A 15,261-nucleotide genomic window follows, 5' to 3' on the forward strand; every position below is an offset into this window, starting at 1 on the left:
CCCCTTCTTTGCCAATGGAAAGCACGAGCCTGATTTCTTGCAGTAGCTAGACGCAGGGAAAGCAGTCCAAGACCACTATCGACCGACAATGTTAGGTTCGAGTCTCCTTCATTTCCAAGCTCAGTCTCATTGTGCAACCGTTCAATGCGAGCCATAGTCGCAGAGAGGCACCTGCGTCGTTGGATGCCGTCAAGCCGATTGGTCTCCCACTTTTCGGTATGCAGGGGTTTCCACCCCCAGCGCCCGCGTCTGCCATTGACCAGTAATGGTCCAAGAAGGATGAATATCGCTCTTTCAAGAGGTCGACTTCGCTAGTGTCTGAGGCGATGTTTGCCCTCACCATCCGGGCGGCGCCGAGGCTCGAGAATTGGCCCAGAGCCAAGGGCTGCCTCGGGTGGCTATCAACGGATTGCTGGGACGACTGCATTCGGCTTGGGAGTTGAACATTGCGAAAGAACTCGAATCTTAGCCTTTGAAGTCTCTATAAAGACACTGTTCTACTGAGGCGTCATGTATTCTCCCTTTCTGTCTTCACTCGTTCCAGCTCATCCTCAAGGAGCAGACAAGAGACGATAACTTAATTCCAACGAGCCTACCGACCATCATTCAGTCTTTTCACTCCCAAGTCTAACCCTTCAACGCTTCTTCTCTTCTCTCCTCTTCTGCTCATCCACAGTTACCACCATCATCATGCAGTTCCTTACGACCATCCTCATGGCAGCCGCCGCCGTCCAGGCCATCGCCCTGCCAGACCCCGTCGCCAAACCCGCTCCCAACCCCGTTGCCGAGGCAGACCCGTGGTGTACCAAGCCCGGACAGCCATGCTGGAAGCGTGCCGTCGAAGCCATGGACAGACGCGAAGCCCTCCCGGAACCCGTTGCCAAGCCGGCGCCGAACCCTGTGGCCGAGCCCGAGCCATGGTGCACCAAGCCCGGTCAGCCCTGCTGGAAACGCGCCGTCGAGGACGCCATGCTAGAAGCCGTCAGGCGCGCAGCCCAGCCCGAGCCCGCTCCCGTAGCAAAGCCCGCCCCCAACCCAGTCGCCGAACCGGAGCCATGGTGTACCAAGCCCGGCCAACCGTGCTGGAAGCGCGCCGTCGAAGAAGCCATGAAGCGCGAAGCCCTTCCGGAACCCGCCCCCGTCGCGGAGCCCGAGCCGTGGTGCACTAAGCCCGGCCAGCCCTGCTGGAAGCGCACCGTGGAGGACATCATGGACGAGATGCTACGGCGCGAGGCTCAGCCCGAGCCGGCTCCCATCGCCATGCCTGCTCCTAACCCTGTCGCGGAGGCTGCTCCCTGGTGCACGAAGCCCGGCCAGCCTTGCTGGAAGCGCGCGGTCGAGGCCATGGAGAAGCGTCAGCCTGTTCCGGCGCCTGCTCCCGTTGCGAAGGCCATGCCGAACCCTGTTGCGGTGGCGGACCCGTGGTGCACGAAGCCTGGGCAGCCGTGCTGGAAGAGGGCTGAGCAGGAGGGCAGGGTTGTTCCTGTCACGACGGCCTGGTGATGAGGTATGCGATCTCTCTGCTTGACCAACACATGCCACTCGCTAACAGATTTCGACAGTTTAGTCTTGAAAACGTCGGTCGACTTCGACCAGACTTTTTCCTTTCTCTTGTGCGATATTTGAAGGTCAGGGCGTCATAATAGGGGGACGCCATAAAAACTTCGGTGGAAAAGAAACCAATAACCAAAATAATGCACGACCACCACATACAGACACTTTTATTCGCCATTCTCTTCTTCTTCTTCTTCTTCTTTTCCGTGGCTACTTGCCGCCGGTGGGACGTGGGTGGTCACTTGTTTCTTGCATCGATGGCGGCGCTTCTCGTTGCAGAAGGAGCCGCCCTTTTCTTCACCCATGTATTTTAGTGGTCGGGTTTTTCAGTCGATGCCAAGTCTCGCAAGGAGAATTTGTGCATTGAACGGAACCCGCTGGGACGCTTTTCCTCGTCGTGTAATACAGGAATGTTGAGGATTCCGCATGTTTGATGGCTTTTAGTGGCGTGACCCATACGCAAAATTGGAAGGCGCGACGGGAGCCGGCCGTAGTGGCTCGTGAAGGCTTCAGACATCGTGATCCCAGTCTCATCGACTTATTCGCCATAGACCTCTCGTCATCGGTCGACCAGATGGCGGGCAGGTCCCGACCAGCCTTGAAGTTCACAGGCTGCAGGCTCGGCAGGGGATGAGGCTGAAAATGTCGACAGCGTGACGACGCCCACGCCTCGAACCAAACGGGAGGATGGGAATCGTCTCAGTCGGCAAGCAGGCCGTGAGTTCTTGATCTATCGTCAGGTAAACGGCGACATGGCGTCGGTACCTGAGACCGAGAGCGAGATTGGCATGATCACATCCCGGCACGAGATATGAGATCTGGGATCCTGTGCAGGAGGCAGGCAGCAAGGCGAGGCAAGACTACGATGCCTACACTCTTAATAAGCCAGGATACACTTCACGGATGGAAAATGACATCGCGGCAGACCGTCCACGCGCACACAAAATACTACGCATGGTCGAAAATTTGTACGTTCAATCATTGCGCTCCTCCTCACTTGCCCGAAGGCATAGGAGCACCGCACCCAAGATTGTTCGATTCCTTCTCCATTTCGATCTCCGTATCCAGTGGTCCTGGGCTCGTACAAGCGAACCTCTCACCAGAAAGAATCACGAGAACATGAATGTGATTTTTTGCGTTGTTCAATAATATGAAAAAGAGAAGAAGAAAACAAGCAAAGGTTGCGCAGCGCGGACCAACTTTTGTAGCCGCGACGAGATTTTTTCGGATTGCTGCCTCAGGCACACGTGCTAAGGCGACCGTCGCCGACCCAAGTGACCCAGGCAGGCGGGACCACCTGCCCTTTCAAACGGGAAGGGTCCAATCGGCCCCTGCGCCTTCTGTCGCTGACACCCGCGGCCGGTCTTCGGCAAGGTGCAGTTAGGCAGTGGGTCGCCTGTAACGACATGCCGTCATTCGCTGTCGGCGACCATCTCCATTTCCTGCCCTCTTAGATGAGTCTCAATCTCCCTCATCCCCCTCAGATTCTCGTCACAACACAACACCCACGGATAAACCAAGATGGCCAGACCAGCAGCAATGGCGGTTGACGCCGTTCCAAGATTTTTGCTCCCGAGACTCAGCTGGACTGGTCCTGCGACAGCTTCTCAGGCCCTGAGACCCCTCTCGGGATCGGGATGCCATCCGAGCTCTCGCCGACAGCTGCATAGCCAGCCGAATGCCCTTCACGGTGCAACCCGATCCCCGCGATGCCGCTCCAGCAACACCGCCAGCAACACTCCCTCAATCCTCGAGAACCCTGCTCTTAGGAGATCCTTCCATGCGACACCTGCGAGGCAACGTGACCACCACTTCGACACCCTGAAGTTTGTGCAGCGGCTCAAGTCCGATGGTTTCACGGAAGAGCAAGCCGAGGCCATGATGAAGGTCCTCAACGATGTAATCCAGGAGAGGTAACACATAACTCCCCGCCCTTGATCTCGAGGCAGTCAAAGCTAACATGCCAAAAAGTATACAGAACCTCACCCGAACGATGGTCCTCCGCGAAGACGCCGCCAAGGCCACCTACACCCAGAAGGTCGACTTCGCCAAGCTGCGCTCCGAACTCCTGTCTGCTGATAGCACCGAGTCGAACACCACCCGCGCATCGCATGAGCGCCTGTCCAACGATATCGCGAAGCTGAGCTCGCGCCTGCGCGACGAGATCGGGCGCACCCAGGCTAGCGTCCGCCTCGACCTCAACCTGGAGAAGGGCCGCATCCGTGAGGAGGCTGTCGGGCAGGAACTCAAGATCAAGGAGACGGAGACCAAGATCGAGCAAGAGGTGGCGGCGCTGAGGGAGAAGCTGGAGCAGGTCAAGTTCCAGACGCTGCAGTGGTTGATGGGTGTTTGCACTGGTTTCGCGGCGCTGTTGCTCGGTGCTTGGAGATTGCTCATGTAAAAAGTCTTGGATTTTTGGTGGTTGCGGTGCTTTTCAATGTGACGATGCGGACGGGATTGCTGTTGATCGGTTCGAAAAGGGTGCTGATTTCATGTGGGTTCCTCCCGCGGTAGAGCGCCTATGTCAAGGAAAGCAGTATGTGTTTCCTATGGGCATCGCATAGACTTCTGACTTTGCGCGAGACCAGGTCTGAATCTAAAGAAGATATTGCGAAAGACAGGAAAGAGATATCTAAACAAGAAAAGACAAACGCGGTTCGCCAGCTCTGAATGGGAAAATCCAATGCTGAGCTTCATTTGGCTAAGGGAAACGAGGATCAGGGGCGAGGGCACAGGTGCTCGTAAAGACAACGACAATGGTACGGTACCTTTTGTTTCCTGCCTCGGACGGAAAGGGCGTCGGGTTTGACTGTAGAGCGCTCCTTCCTCCCGAGCCGCATCTGTCTCCCACTTCACCTCAGACTTTTCCCCCGACGTCTTTTCTTCGAACTTCAGGTGCAGTCTCTCGCACATACCTTCCACCCTCCACGTACCTTCCACGCCCGACCACAAGCTTCACTCAACAACACCACTGAGCAAGCACGATGTCTGGTGACCCTTGGGGGATGAGCGACCCTTGGGGGATGAGCGACCCTGCCGACGCCGTCGGCGGCCTCACTCTCGGTCCGAAGCACCCACCCTCCTTCCAAATGGTGAAGGCTCAGAAGGACGATTTTGTCATTACCGAGGCTGTTTTCGACGTTAAGGCAAGTAAGATTCCCTCGACTTCTGGCAATCTATCTCACGATTAATCTTCATCACAGACCGCTCCTGGCTATCATGAGGAGGATTATGTTGGCTCCCACCGCTGGCTCGAGTGAGCATCACATCCTATTCTGTCAGCGCGATTACCTACTAACGAATTATTGAGGCACTGGTTCCCGTTCAACCCTGAACTCGTGACAATCTCGGTCGGGGATGGCAAAAGTAGTTGCGAATTCTCCATTGCACGCACAATCTTGGTGGAGAACTTCGGCTACTTTGCGACTGCTTTTAACGCCGGCTTGAAGGAGGCTGTCGAGCGAAAGTTCATCATCGCCCCGAAGGAGATTGGCGCCTTTGGCCTCATGATGTCTTTCCTCATGACCGGAACGTTCCCACAGCACCCCGACGAGCTAATTCACACGACCCATGCAATCATCCGCGACTCCATCATCGCCTACCGTCAGTCGGACTACTTGAAGCTTAAATGCATGGAGCGCTTCAACCGCGCCATTTGCCTCCGTCTCCGACAGGTGCTTCTTGCCAACCGTGGAGCCCTCAGAGCGGCTCATGTTGGACAGCTCTACAATTTTGTCCGCGACGCTCCGTCCCGCGACTACTATAAGGACCTTGTCAACGTCTTCGCTCAGGCCGCGGTCAAGCCTTGCCTTCACGGATGGATGGTAGGAGCCCAGTCGTCGTCTGTCTCCTGCTCCGTAGCTTTCGACGAGCACTGTGGAAAGGACCCCAAGGAATGGGTAAAGGTTGTCGACCACTACGTCTTCATGGTTAAGAATCACAACTTCTTCGCAAGAGATGTCCAGGCCCAGATGATGAAGACCATGGCCACGGGTCGACGCCTCAACCGAGTCATCCCTGGTAAGTCAGCATTTCATCTCCATTTTGCCTTCGTTATCGTCCCGTCTACTAACAATACCTTAGCGCAGGAAGGTGTGAATAAGAAGATCCACAACATGCCCGCTGGCGTTGACTACGTCACTTACCGAGACCCGCTTCCCGAGGGAAAGGCTCAGATCTTCACCATCTGATAGGTTTGTCCTGTTTTTGGTACGAGGGTCATAACGTGGCCATTCGGGCCTGAGGACGGAGATGTATGGTCGTCTGTGGTGGCTAGGATAGGTACTCCTTCTTGAGTTGTGACATGATCGAAGGTTGATCATATTTGGCAACGAGCTTCTTGGCCAATGCGATGTATTACGACACCGAAGAAAGAGACTGGGAGTGAGCTTCCTCGGATCGTTCGGGCAGATGCTCGATCCTTTCTCGGACCATGCCATATACATTTGTCTCGGCCTGGAAAGAGGGAACATACGAAAGGGCGAAAGCGGTGTTGCTTCCCCTTTTCAACAGTATAGCTCAGAATATTAAACCAGAAGATCCATCCAATTTCAAGCCTACCAAGCATCGAAGCAAATTGCTCTGGAGAAGTATCCAGCCGGCCCCGGTTGGGTCCCTGAAGCGGGATCCGGCGTGGGTCCGTTGTCAATCCAGGAGAAACGTCCATGCCTGCTTATGTCATCCCGCATGCGGCCAAACATCATTCCGGAAACAAGCTGCCTGGTGAAAGCGGCCACCTCATCATGATTGCCACGTGACAGAGACAATCCCGCAGAGGCAAGCACGGGCCACAAAGGTCTCAATTGGCTGCAAGGAACGACAGGAGCAGCATCAGCACCTGGCCGCATTAAAGAGTGGACAGCAAACGTCAAACAGCAAATTCGATTGGCTGTCGCGAAGTCAGGCTCAGTGCGCAACAGCGAGTGGTGACTGGACAGCACAAAACCTGGGAGGAACTGACGGCCGGGCCAGCGCCATGCCAGCCAGCAGGCAAGGCCAGGTTACGTCCTGCCCAAAATAATCTCCAAACTTCCACCTGTCGTGGCTAGCCCAGTGACCCAAGGCCAAGTTCTCTCACGCACTACGTATCCCGTATCCATCTTTCACATTCCCTCCTCCACCACCACCACCCAAACAAACCATCACCGTTTGCCCTCCAGCTTGTCACCACTGCGAGGTGCATCACCACTCGTCTTTCCCATCTCCTCCTGTTTTCGCTCTTTGTTTCCCTGTATTAATTGCCTTTTGCGCATTCATTCCGGGCTGCAAGGAAGCTATCCACCCCCCCAGCTCCTTCCCACTTCTCCTTTCTACACGACACCACGTCGCCTGTCTCCAATTCCCGCGACCCCCGATTATCACTCTAATCCACCACTGCGAGCAGACGACATCTAGCTCGGCCGTCACGATTTTGCATTCTTGCAACACATACCGCCATCATGGCGCCTCTACCCATCAAGTTCCAGGAGCTGATCCAGCTCCAGACGGCCGGCGTTGAGGATGCGTCGATCGGCTTCAACTCCTGCGTACGTCGCTTCCGCCCATCCCGCCTCACCCGCATCTCCAATTGCATCACTCTTGCTAATGCTGTTCCCTTCAGACACTCGAGTCAGATTCCTACGTTTGTATTCGTGAAAAGAAGAACGAAGCTGCCCAGCCCGAAGTCGTCATCGTCGACCTCAAGAACGGCAACAATGTGACACGACGCCCTATCAAGGCCGACAGTGCCATCATGCACTGGACCAAGCAAGTCATCGCTCTCAAGGCCCAATCAAGAACACTCCAGATCTTCGACCTCGAGAAGAAGCAGAAGCTCAAGTCAACGACCATGAACGAGGATGTCCAGTACTGGAAGTGGATCAGCGACACCTCGTTGGGCTTGGTCACAGATTCCGCAGTCTACCACTGGGATGTCTACGACGCTTCCCAAGCCTCGCCCGTCGAGGTTTTCAAGCGCAACGCGAACCTCAACGTGCGTCTCCGGAACTCTTTGAACCCCTCTTCGCAAATACACAAGCTAATCATCGCGTTTGCAGGGCTGCCAAATCATCAACTACCGAACGAACGCCGAGGGCAAGTGGATGGTTGTTGTCGGCATCTCCCAACAGCAGGGTCGCGTTGTTGGCGCCATGCAGCTGTACTCCAAGGACCGCGGTATCAGTCAAGCCATCGAGGGTCATGCTGCTGCTTTCGGTACCATCCGCCTGGAGGGTGCTCCTGCTGACACCAAGCTTTTCACCTTCGCGGTAAGGACAGCAACCGGAGCTAAGCTGCACATCGTCGAGGTCGACCACGCCGAATCGAACCCCGTTTTCCAAAAGAAGGCTGTCGACATCTTCTTCCCTCCCGAAGCCGTCAGCGATTTCCCCGTCGCCATGCAGGTATCGCAAAAGTACGGTGTCATCTTTATGGTCACCAAGTACGGATTTATCCACGTTTACGATCTCGAGACCGCTGCCTGCATCTTCATGAACCGTATCTCCAGCGACACGATCTTCACTACCTGCCCCGACACCGAGTCTCGTGGTATTGTCGGCATCAACCGCAAGGGTCAAGTGCTCTTCGTCTCGATTGACGACGCCAATGTCATCCCCTACCTTCTCCAGAACCCAGCCAACACCGATATGGCTATCAAGATGGCATCACGAGCTGGCCTCCCCGGTGCTGATAATTTGTACGCCCGCCAATTCGAGCAGCTGTTCAACAGTGGTCAGTTCATGGAGGCTGCCAAGGTTGCGGCCAACTCTCCCCGCCAGTTCCTTAGAACCGCCGAGACGATCGAGCGCTTCAAGTCTCTGCCGCAACAGCCGGGACAGATGTCGTTCGTTCTGCAGTATTTCGGTCTCCTCTTGGACAAGGGCGCTCTCAACGAGCACGAGTCCATCGAGCTCGCGCAGCCTGTTCTCGCGCAGAACCGTCTTAACTTGCTGGAGAAGTGGCAAAAGGAGGGCAAGCTGACGGCTTCTGAGAGACTTGGTGATCTCGTGCGACCTCACGACCTGAACATGGCTCTCACCATGTACCTCAAGGCTAATATCGCTCACAAGGTCGTTGCTGGCTTTGCTGAGACGGGTCAATTCGAGAAGATCCTGCCTTACACTGCCCAGGTCGGTTACCAGCCTGATTACGTGCAGCTTCTGCAACACATCGTCCGTGTCAACCCTGAGAAGGGTGCCGAGTTTGCCACTGCCCTGGCGAACAACGAGGGCGGCTCCTTGGTCGACATCGAGAGGGTTGTCGATATTTTCCAGTCCCAGGGCATGATTCAGCAGGCGACTGCCTTCCTGTTGGATGCCCTCAAGGACAACAGGCCCGACCAGGGCCACCTCCAGACCCGTCTGCTGGAGATGAACCTTATGAACGCCCCTCAGGTTGCCGACGCTATTCTTGGAAACGACATGTTCTCTCACTTCGACAAGACCAGGATTGCGACCCTCTGCGAGCAGGCCGGCTTGGCTCAGAAGGCCCTGGAGCTCTACGAGGACCCCGCGGCCGTCAAGCGTGTTGTTGTCAACATTGCGGCTACTCCCAACTTCAACCTGGATTGGTTGACTGGCTTCTTCGGCAAGCTGTCCGTTGAGCAGTCTCTGGACTGCTTGGACGCTATGATGAAGCACAACATTCGCCAGAACCTTCAGTCTGTCGTCCAAGTAGCCACCAAGTACTCCGACTTGCTTGGCCCTGTCAAGCTGATCGACCTTTTCGAGAAGTACAAGACTGCCGAGGGTCTTTTCTACTACCTGGGCAGTATCGTCAACCTGTCCGAGGACCCCGATGTTCACTTCAAGTACATCGAGGCTGCCACCAAGATGGGTCAGTTCAACGAGGTTGAGCGCATTTGTCGCGACAGCAACTACTACAACGCCGAGAAGGTCAAGAACTTCCTCAAGGAGGCCAAGCTTCAGGAGCAGCTTCCTCTCATCATTGTGTGCGATCGCTTCAACTTCGTCCACGACTTGGTGCTGTACCTCTACCAACAGCAGCAGTTCAAGTCCATTGAGACCTACGTTCAGCGTGTGAACCCCAGCCGAACCCCTGCCGTCATTGGCGGTCTCTTGGATGTTGACTGTGATGAGAGCATCATCAAGAACCTTCTCTCTACCGTTAACCCTGCCTCGATCCCCATTGACGAGCTCGTGTCTGAGGTTGAGACCCGCAACCGCCTCAAGCTGCTTCTGCCTTTCCTCGAGGCCACCCTTGCTGCCGGCAACCAGCAACAGGCTGTTTACAACGCCCTCGCCAAGATTTACATCGACTCCAACAACAACCCTGAGAAGTTCCTGAAGGAGAACGACCAGTATGATACCCTGGTCGTTGGTAAGTACTGCGAGAAGCGTGACCCCAACTTGGCCTTCATCGCGTACTCCAAGGGCCAGAACGACCTTGAGCTCGTCAACATCACCAACGAGAACGGCATGTACCGCAACCAGGCCCGCTACCTGCTCGAGCGTGCCGACCGCGAGCTCTGGACTTTCGTGCTCAGCGAGAACAACATTCACCGTCGCTCGGTTATCGACCAGGTCAACGCCACTGCTGTTCCCGAGTCTACCGACCCTGCCAAGGTGTCTGAGGCTGTCGCTGCCTTCCTTGCTTGCGACCTTCCTCTTGAGCTTATTGAGCTTCTTGAGAAGATCGTCCTTGAGCCATCGCCGTTCAGTGACAACGCGAACCTCCAAAACTTGCTGCTGTTCACGGCTGCCAAGGCGGATAAGGGTAAGGTTATGGACTACATCCACCGCCTCGACAACTTTAGCGCGCCCGACATCGCGTCCGCCTGTATCGACGTCGGCCTCCACGAGGAGGCTTTCGAGATCTTTAAGAAGACCGGCGACAAGACCGCTGCTGTCAACGTCCTCGTCGAGAATGTCGTCAGCATCGATCGCGCTCAAGCCTACGCCGAGGAGGTTGACCTGCCCGAGGTCTGGAGCAAGGTTGCCAAGGCCCAGCTCGACGGTCTCCGCGTGAGCGACTCTATTGAATCGTACATTAAGGCCGAGGACCCCAAGAACTACGAAGAGGTCATCGAGACTGCTGTCCGTGCCGGCAAGGACGAGGATCTCGTCAAGTACCTGCGCATGGCCAGAAAGACCCTGCGCGAGCCCGCCATTGACACCGCTCTCGCCTTCTGCTATGCCCGCATGGACGAGCTTGGCGAGTTGGAAGACTTCCTCCGCGGCACAAACGTTGCCAACATCGAGGAATCTGGAGACAAGGCTTACGAGGAGGGTCTCTACCAGGCTTCCAAGATCTTCTTCACCAGCATCTCCAACTGGGCTAAGCTGGCCACGACGCTCGTTCACCTTGAGGAGTACCAGGCTGCCGTCGAGTGCGCTCGCAAGGCCAACAACATTAAGGTCTGGAAGCAGGTTCACGAGGCCTGCGTTGAGAAGAAGGAGTTCCGTCTTGCCCAGATTTGCGGTCTCAACCTGATCGTCGATGCTGAGCAGCTCCAGACACTCGTTAAGCAGTACGAGCGCAACGGCTACTTCGACGAGCTCATTGGCCTTTTGGAGCAGGGCCTGGGTCTCGAGCGTGCCCACATGGGTATGTTCACCGAGCTCGGCATTGCTCTGTCCAAGTACCACCCCGAGCGTCTCATGGAGCACCTCAAGCTCTTCTGGAGCAGAATGAACCTGCCCAAGATTATTCGTGCCTGCGAGGAAGCCAACCTCTGGCCCGAGCTAGTCTTCTGCTACTACCACTACGATGAGTTTGACAACGCCGCCCTTGCCGTTATTGAGCGCCCCGAGAACTCTTGGGAGCACCAGCAATTCAAGGAGATCGTTGTCAAGGTCGCCAACCTGGAGATTTACTACCGCGCCATCAACTTCTACCTCGAGCAGCACCCGTCCCTGCTCACGGACCTTCTCCAGGCTCTTACTCCCCGTATCGACGTCAACCGTGTGGTTAAGATGTTCGAGAAGAGCGACAACTTGCCGCTCATCAAGCCTTTCTTGGTTAACGTCCAGTCTCAAAACAAGCGCACGGTGAACAACGCCATCAACGACCTGTTGATCGAGGAAGAGGACTACAAGACGCTGCGCGACTCAGTCGAGAACTACGACAACTACGATCCCGTTGAGCTCGCCGCCCGTCTTGAGAAGCACGACCTCATCTTCTTCCGCCAGATCGCCGCCAGCATCTACCGCAAGAACAAGCGTTGGGAGAAGTCCATCGCTCTCTCTAAGCAGGACAAGCTCTTCAAGGATGCCATCGAGACTTCCGCCATCTCTGGCAAGAACGATGTTGTGGAGGACTTGCTCCGCTACGTAAGTATTTCTGTCCCGTGCAAATTACCCAGCGCTAACCATGATATCAGTTCGTCGACATTGGCAGCCGTGAGTGCTACGTCGGCATGCTCTATGCTTGCTACGACCTCATCCGTCCCGATTTGGTACTGGAGATCTCTTGGCGTCACGGTCTTACCGACTTCGCTATGCCCTACATGATCAACATGCTGTGCCAGCAGACGAAGGAGCTTGCGACCCTCAAGGCCGACAACGAGGCCCGCAAGAGCAAGGAGAAGGAAAAGGAGAAGGACGAGGACAACACCCCTATCCTCGGCGGCAACCGCCTCATGATCACTGCCGGCCCCGGCGGCATGGGCGGTGGCTCTCCCGCGCCATATGGCCAAACGAACGGATTCGCTCCCCAGCCCACCGGCTTTGGATTCTAGATGAGAGTGCCCGCTACGACTTGGACATATGTACCTCAGCAGCAGCAGTACACGCTGCAGCGACCAGTCTCCAACATGCCGATGCCTAATCTCATGGGCAGTAGGGGTTATCACACACTCGGGCCAATGTACCCAGTGTCAAAAATTCTATGAACGCGGGTGGAGGCGTTGTGTTAACCGAGGGTTCCCTGTAATCGTATCTTCTTTGCTCTCTGGACGGATGAGCTTTTCAGGCAGGCGGATGACTTTTACGCGGGGCAAATTGAGGGGTGCAAATTTTGTTATTTGCACACACGACCTAGACTCACCATTATCGATTCAGAGGTAGTGCGAGCCTGGAGAAAGAGCTCGCGCCCAAAACTGTATGATAGTCTATTGATGTTGGTTTTCTTATGATATGATGTTCCCCATTGCGTGATACAATAAGTGCATGGCATGTGCTGGGCTGATCCTAATCATCGATAGTGGCTTAGAGTAATACTAGCTTCGAGATATCGTTCCTTTGGCTATCTCCAATTAAGGGCCCGCCCTGTCACCGCCGTTCCCCCTACTATTATCTCGACGATGGCTCCCGTTTTACTCATCCTGGTCCGTTGATGGTTTTCTTCATTAATTGTTATTATTCCGGAATACCCCTTGAATCACGGGCTCTGAGTAAACTAAGGTTATAAGATCCTTTTTTTGTTTTTGCGACAGACTACTCTCCTAGCGCTAGATGGGCTCTCGTCCATACACACCATCAGGAACTCCTCATTCGTCTTGGCTGTCAACGAAGAGTACCTCTGGGATCATTCATACACAAGGCTAGGTGCCGCTCGAAGTTTATCAGGCCAGCGAAGCAGTCTCGTTTGTGTCAACTGGTCATAGGAGCGGGGTTTTGCTAGGCTTAGGCTCTCTTTTTGCAGATCTTCTTGCGGAGGCAGCGGAATTGTTACTTTGTGGCGAGTATAAATTCTGCCTGAAAGTCGAGAGGCCACGTTCTTTCCTCAAGACAATCGCTTACTCCCAATCATGGAGTGGCCATTTCTAAATTATTGCTGGCGCCAACTGCGGATGTTAGGATTCGACAAGATTGAGAAGGCGATCCAGGGTGTTCTGACGGTTCTGCCGTCCATTCTGGTCGGTTCTGAGATTATTCATGGCCATTTGGGAGTGAGTAGAAACGGGCTGCTCGTTTGTTGGGCTCTTGTGTAGAATGGGGCTGGAGTCATGAAGACGTTGTGTTAGATAGAGAAGGCAGCTAATACTTTGGAAAAGCCTCGCCATCGTGTTGCTTCCAGTGTGCTTGAATAGTAAGGAAATGGTGTACAATTTATAGCATGAAAGACCCTGACGTCTGGCCAGAGGGCACGAGTTAAAAGGCAATGCTTGTGCTGGATAGTTGAGACTTTTACCCCAACCAATGGGCGGTCGGTGTCTTGTGAATGAAAACAAGGGTTGTCTTTTTCGATGATCACGAGTTTTCCTTCTCAGTGTTCTCGGCAGGAAATCATTGGCAAAGACGAGACGTCAGACCTCAGCCTGTTTACCTCTTGGACTATTCAGAAAGATTCAACTGAGGACGGCAGGGAATATAATTATGTAATTGACTTGGGTATTGCTTGGATGTCTTCGGCTGATTAAGAAGTGATGTGACGGTCCCTAGTGTCATACATGCTAGCACGAATTTGGATCTCAGCCACTCAATCAAACCTGAAAACAACGATATTCGCATCGAATTTATTCTGCTTCCATATTTGATTCATTCAATTCATACACATTTATACGTGTACGATTGGATGGCAACTTGCAGAGGCGGGCTCAGTGCCATGCGCTAATAGTGCAGCCTGATCTAACGCGTTCCTTCATACATTATAATATGAAGGCCAGCTTTGACTTCTGAATGTGTTTTCTCTGATGAGAATGTTACCCATTGGATAATACTGATTGTTCCCAGTGTCTTCCAGTAGATATCGAGAGCTTTGCCAGACTGCGTTTAAGGAAGCCGGCTGGTCGGAGCAGACTCACCGCTCGTTAATGGCATCTTTTGTTTCTCTATTTCGTCCGCCGACTAGTCTCTCCTGTGATTATTCCTACTATGTACTGATGCATACCTAGAAATTGCATAGCTTACAATGAATAACTGAGAAGTAGAATTAACCAGATGATGTCTAGGTTGCCGGACGACTGTTCGGCGGTGTTGACTATCAAGAGGCACCCCGATATCGATGAGAATTGCATATTTCAATCAACAAGTCCGATCAATAGACACTATTAATATTTATAGATGACGGTCTGTCTATTACCAGGATAGACATGAGTGCTGGACCAGCACAGTATTTCGGACTCCAATGTTGGTCTACTTTAAAACCTGGCAAGTTGACCGCGTTGACTCTCTCTCAACAAGAATGACCGGTTGAGGATTCAAGTCTTCACCTGAGAGAGCATACATCCATCAGCTATATGGCAGCCTTTGTGCCGTCAACTGTGGGGAACAAAACATCTGCCCTCGCACTGGAAGCACCCACTCTGTCCGTTTTTGGCATTTTCTTGCGCTCTGCAACGATTTTTGCCCGCATACCCTAAATAATGCGTACTTTTTATTCACCATGAGTGGTTCGAGCCTAACATCGGTAATATAAACACTGCGAGACTCAGCGAACTTGGGCTCTCCCGTCCTCCGTTCCGTAGTATCCGCGGCCGTTCCCTCTAACAAATTTACCGACTAAACTCCTTTCTCCAGATCCGTCTCTTTGAACACCTTATAATTCCTTGGAGTCAGGCAGCTTGATGAATTCCGAATGAATACCTGGCAAATTCGAGAATGATTGCAAACCATAAAAATCCTTATCCCATACAAACTTGATTCGCAGGTGCCAATTGTCACAGTATCAACCTGACATAATTGTACAAATCTTCTACGTACATGGTGTAGTAGGTATATCTTGCAAACTGTCTGTCTCGAGTTTGAGTTCTTCGACTGCTCGCACGCTGGATTCAAGCTAAGATGGTCAGACGTGATCACTTATTTTACTCCAGCACAAAGGATAAAC

The 15,261-nt window shown here is 53.8% G+C and overlaps 4 protein-coding genes across 4 annotated transcripts; all 4 read left to right on the plus strand.

The window, feature by feature from the left end:
• Window positions 1–690: 690 nt before the first annotated feature.
• On the plus strand, window positions 691–1,503 carry ccg-4 (Clock-controlled pheromone ccg-4; the record flags this gene model as incomplete). The annotated part of the gene is made up of 1 exon (XM_036632228.1): window positions 691–1,503. One exon carries the CDS (start codon window positions 691–693, stop codon window positions 1,501–1,503), a length of 813 nt encoding a protein of 270 aa, XP_036502817.1.
• Window positions 1,504–3,093: 1,590 nt separating this feature from the next.
• Window positions 3,094–3,955, plus strand: CGCS363_v000380 (Protein FMP32; the record flags this gene model as incomplete). Its single annotated transcript, XM_036632229.1, has 2 exons — window positions 3,094–3,467; window positions 3,526–3,955. 2 exons carry the CDS (start codon window positions 3,094–3,096, stop codon window positions 3,953–3,955), a joined length of 804 nt encoding a protein of 267 aa, XP_036502242.1.
• Window positions 3,956–4,538: 583 nt separating this feature from the next.
• On the plus strand, window positions 4,539–5,744 carry CGCS363_v000381 (uncharacterized protein; the record flags this gene model as incomplete). The annotated part of the gene is made up of 4 exons (XM_036632230.1): window positions 4,539–4,694; window positions 4,758–4,810; window positions 4,865–5,574; window positions 5,638–5,744. 4 exons carry the CDS (start codon window positions 4,539–4,541, stop codon window positions 5,742–5,744), a joined length of 1,026 nt encoding a protein of 341 aa, XP_036500958.1.
• Window positions 5,745–6,992: 1,248 nt separating this feature from the next.
• chc1 (putative clathrin heavy chain) lies at window positions 6,993–12,229 on the plus strand (the record flags this gene model as incomplete). Its single annotated transcript, XM_036632231.1, has 4 exons — window positions 6,993–7,079; window positions 7,154–7,525; window positions 7,590–11,822; window positions 11,873–12,229. The coding sequence occupies 4 exons, from the start codon at window positions 6,993–6,995 to the stop codon at window positions 12,227–12,229; spliced, it is 5,049 nt and encodes a 1,682-aa protein (XP_036502244.1).
• Window positions 12,230–15,261: the final 3,032 nt, after the last annotated feature.

This window comes from Colletotrichum siamense, assembly GCF_013390195.1.
Source record: "Colletotrichum siamense strain Cg363 chromosome Unknown KSG_Cg363_contig01, whole genome shotgun sequence".
NCBI lineage: Eukaryota > Fungi > Ascomycota > Sordariomycetes > Glomerellales > Glomerellaceae > Colletotrichum > Colletotrichum siamense.